This window comes from Sinocyclocheilus rhinocerous, unplaced genomic scaffold, assembly GCF_001515625.1.
Source record: "Sinocyclocheilus rhinocerous isolate Xijiao unplaced genomic scaffold, SAMN03320098_v1.1 scaffold1182, whole genome shotgun sequence".
NCBI classification, from domain to species: domain Eukaryota; kingdom Metazoa; phylum Chordata; class Actinopteri; order Cypriniformes; family Cyprinidae; genus Sinocyclocheilus; species Sinocyclocheilus rhinocerous.
Window position 1 is genome coordinate 165,564 of NW_015624203.1, and position 4,909 is coordinate 170,472.

Sequence of the window (4,909 nt, forward strand, 5' to 3'; positions counted from 1 at the left end):
CATATGTGTAAGTGCTTCCGAAACCTCCTTCGGGAAGGATGGGGCTTCCGCAATGTACCTGTTCCGAGTGGAACGGGTACGTTTTCCCAGTGTTATCCAATCTCACTGAGTGGGTAGTGCTACGACAACAGTGACTGGCCTTCTTGTTGCGAACCCCGGCCTACACCAAAAGGGGGCGCAGGTGGCTCGCACAAGACACTGGAAGGGGCAGCATCCATTGTGCTTTGATAGGGATTCCCAATTTGTCGTCACCGACGTGACGTCGAGAGTGACCGACTGAAAGGGAACGTCTTGGTTACGTAATCGCATGCCAATGTGCATTGGCTCGTTTAGTTTACACTCGAAGTAGATTGGTCTCTCTAGCGAGATTCCTAATTTGTTGGTCACCGACGTGACGTCTCCGTTCCCTCCTTCGGGGAACGAGGGTTACAATACGTAACCGAGACATTTTTGGAATACATTTTCCTATTCTAGCTTATGTAAAATAAACCTGAAAAGTGTAAACTCTTTGGTGAAATTAAAAGATGCTTTTTGTTTGAACATCTAGACCAGTTAAACATAGCAGCATTAGCATGAGTTTTGGGTGGGACTATCAGTTTGTCCTACCAGTGGAAGATGGGGGAGTATTTGAGACACAAATACATATTTGAAAATATTTTTGCAGTTTTTATTTGGTGATGCTAGTGGCACAGAAATTACAGAAATCACTTAAAAAGTCATGTTTTTGACTAAAATTTCAGTAGGATATTTTTAAGAGTAACATTATACAAACTTTTGTGGGACTTTTATATATAATCATTATGTATTAGTAATAGTTTATATATTTTTATTTGTGCTGTCAATCAATTTAAAAAAATTAAGTAATTAATCACATATTTTTTCTGAAATTAGTAGTGATAAATCACGGTTAATCACAGCTAACATTAAAGTTTTTAAATATACTTGTATATTGCAGTAATTTCACATTCCATCTTCAAATTAATGTAGTAACAACATAAAGACAGTATATTTTTAATACTTGTTTAATGACATCTTTTTTATGACTGAAGGTGCGTACCACTGATACCATAAATACTGATGTATTTATGAAATTGTTTTTTTTCCTAATATTTAACGATTGACAATAGCCATTCAACATTGCAGTAATTGAGAGCTATTGATTTTAACATTTATTAGACTTTAAAAAATAACTTGGTATTGAAGTGAATTTAAAACAATCTTCACATAAACATACAAACATATTAAGCTCCCTGTGCCCTTCAGCAAGTAGGAAACATACAGAAAGTGAATAAAGTTATTAAACACTAAATTCTAAATTAAATATAGATGAATCCTTAAAGCTACAAAACTTAATGATTTCCTCTTTTTTTTTTTGCTTTTGTTCTTTGATTAACAGACATCACAGCAGCTGGGTTATTATGTTATTTTGGCTGCTTTTACACTCCTCATATTTTCTCAAAACTCTTTACCTTTTCTGACCCACTTCAACTCTTAAAGTCTACTAATGAGCTGACGAGTTGTATCGGGTGTGTTAGATGAGGGAGCCAGTGCTGGGCTGCTTGAAAACCACTTCATTTCAGAGACATGTTTTTAAATCTGACTCATATATAACAAATACTTACTGCATGCTGCACAGATTTAAGGCAGCTTTAATCGCCTTTTTGGTAACTTCATGACTTAACTGACGACATAACTATGACATTGCATGCTTGTAGTTTCTCTTACACTTTAATATTAATTGATACGGGCTACAGCGTGCACCGCCGGATTTGTGTGAGCAATTGAAGAGCACGTGCTAGGAGCACAGTAAAAATGGCTGACAGGACAGGAAAATTCATTTTTACTGACATATGGCCTGACGACATCTCATCTGACCGCAGTTCACTGTTGTTCTACTGAAGCTCCCTCGTCACCTGTACCTTTTATTTCACACTCGTTTGACTAGCGCCTGGCGCTGAGGTGAAGATGGAGTGCGCATCTGAAAAGTCTCTTTGATGTGGTCGTAAAGACGTTCTGCGTCTAAATAAATGCAATTCTTGTCAAGAAAAAAGAGACCGAACCAGCAGTTGTGAATGGGGTGGCCAACCCTAGCTCCATCCCTGTCTCAATTGCTTTAAATATTTTTTACGTGTTAAACTGAAAAAATGTATCACATGCGTTAACGCGTTAATTTTGACAGCACTCATTTTTATATTTTTAATTTATTATTATTGTTATTATTATTATTTACTTTATCAACAAAGGAGTTCGTTAACATTCATTGGCTTTTTGCTGTCTTATTTTTTCTTCTCTGAAAAACAATTCTTATTACATTCTCGCTCCTCTAGGGCCCTGTTTGATTATGACATAACGAAAGACTCCGGCCTGCCCAGTCAGGGGCTGAACTTCCGCTTCGGCGACATCCTACATGTCCTGAATGCTTCGGATGAGGAGTGGTGGCAAGCGCGGCATATGACTCCAGATGGCGAGATGGAGGAGATGGGCGTCATTCCCAGCAAGAAGAGGTAGGCTGTGCCCCCATGCATTCCAGAGCTCACTCTACTGTAGAAATATAGCACTGTTAACCCTCTTTACAATGATTAACACAATTGTGCATTTAAAGCCACATTACCCACGACTCGACTAGTCTTTCCACTAATGGTTCTTTCACAATGTCTTCTGTTTCAGTTCACTGCCTTTCTTCATTTTGGTTTAATTACTATGCGTTATGCATTGTAATTTGTAACGATGAGCAATGAGCACATGTATACTGTACCACCACAATGGTATCCAAGAACGATCATATTTGAGACTATATATGCTTACATAAGTGAAAGTTGAAGTAAAAGTCACTCTGCTCTCTGTGTGATGAGGGTTTTAACTTGACTCAGCAGCTGGAGATTTGAAAATGGTTTGATGTGGGCGTTTCTTCAATCAAGAGCACTTTTATGTCCCAGGGGTTTAAATTTTTTTTTTTAAACTAATAGATTAAATGTTTTTTTTAATCATCCTACGATCCTGTTAAAACTGCTTTGAGACTTTCTATGCCCCCAATAATATTGTATTAAAATTGCTTTACTTGGTTACTAAAGTGACTTGAGATGAAATATGAGATGTAATAAGTGAAGAAAATCATGCTGAGTTACAAAAAACGTGTGATAAAATTATTTAATTGTATTTAGGATACAAAAGATGCTAACTATGAAATTATCTTTAGCAAGACGAACAATTCTGCTCTATTTTTGACAAGGTCATGGGTGTACTGTTACCCATGTCTAATTAGAGCCTTATATTTCTATACTGATGCGTGATGCTGTGAGAGTTTCTCTCTCATTCTCTCCACTCTCTGTATACTGATTGAAGTTGATAATTGACTTCTCACCTCATTTTAAAAATGTTCCTCTCTCGCCTCCCCGCTGATGACGCTTTGGTCTTGAAGCACTGGGGGCAGCCAGCAATGCTCTGTATTTTTAGAAACAAGTTGGGATTTCTCTTTGTGAAAGTTTCTGATCTGCGTCGTCACATTTGGATTTTAAAGGTTAGATGTCATCTAGATTTTTTTAACCAAGCGTCTCATGTAAACTCTCCCTAAGAAGTACGCCAGAGCAGCGTCTGGTGGATGTTACCCTAAACCAGCCTAATTATACAGGACTTCCTTTAGTAATCCTTTACTCATGGTACATGGTACATTTTAGTTTAAACACATACATAATAAACTCAGGACACTTGTTGTGTATTAAGAGTGAAAACAGTCGTCCTACAGTGTTTGTCTCCTTCCTCTTCAGGGTGGAGAGAAAAGAAAGAGCCAGGTTAAAGACGGTTAAATTCAACTCCAAGTCTCGAGACAAAGGGGTAAGTGTTTGCTGCTCAAATTTTTACCATGTCTGGCGTGACACAAACATGCTTTTAATGCCTTTAAAAAGCAGCAGTTTATAGACTAATACATTATGAATGGGTCTTTTGTGTAAAAATGTAATTAAGTTTACTCGCAGTGATGCCAACATAATCTTAATTCGACAGAAACCAGAAACCATTATGAACACGCCTTGTAGCCTATTTCTAAAACATTATTTTATGCTAACTTGAGATGAAAAGTGCTAACAAGATGTTCAGCTTTAGAAACATTTTGTTGCACCTCTTGTGTGACTTTTCAAAAGTCAAAACTGTTCTCACATAGGATGACTAACAGCTGGCAAGTGTAAACTCTAACAAAGTAGTGAAGTATAAAAGTGATGAATCATTCTTCATAAATGAGATGCTTGTTTGAAAGTTTCTATTTGTGAAATTAATTAAAGTCTCTTTTTACTGAATGTAGTGTACTAATCCTGTATGTCTGTTCACAATTCTCTCCTGTGAGAGGATTCTTAACCGCATGTGACTATTAGGGCTGGGCAATATGGAAAAAAAAAAAAAAAAAAAAGTGTATTTTACATTCTATTCATATAAATGTTTACACAGAATATTAAGCAGTACAACTGTTTTCAACACTAATAATAACAAAAAATGTTACTTGAGCACCAAAACAGCATATTGGACATTCAAGATATATCACAGTATTTATATACTTGCTCTGACTTAATAAAAAAAATATATATATAAATTCAAAACAACCATATTTTCAACCGAACTGCCATTGTAGATTCAAAATGTTTAATGTAAGAAGTGAAATGCAGTAAAAAAAAATAAAAAAGGAATGTTTTTCGCATTGTTTCACTTTGTTTATTTATACTGTACCATTAACATAAAACAATAACACTAATGTAATATTTTGACTAACAGATTTGAATAATTATATGAAATATCCCACTGTGTGAATGGGCTTCAGTGAATGATACAAATATCATTAAATCAGTTATGAATAGATTCACTGAAATGACTGTTTGACCAAGTTTACCAATTTACTCCAACACAGTTTTTTCTAATGAAGTTA

The 4,909-nt window shown here is 35.9% G+C and overlaps 1 protein-coding gene across 23 annotated transcripts in view; it reads left to right on the forward strand.

Annotated features, from left to right (window-relative positions):
- The window catches only part of dlg1a (discs large MAGUK scaffold protein 1a), a 139,327-nt gene that overhangs the window by 125,012 nt on the left and 9,406 nt on the right, over positions 1 to 4,909 (forward strand). For all 23 annotated transcript variants that reach the window (XM_016550557.1, XM_016550564.1, XM_016550583.1 and 20 more), the window contains 2 exons: positions 2,328 to 2,504; positions 3,765 to 3,831. In XM_016550557.1, coding sequence (XP_016406043.1) covers positions 2,328 to 2,504; positions 3,765 to 3,831 — 244 coding nt within the window. The remainder of the gene's footprint in view (positions 1 to 2,327; positions 2,505 to 3,764; positions 3,832 to 4,909) is intronic.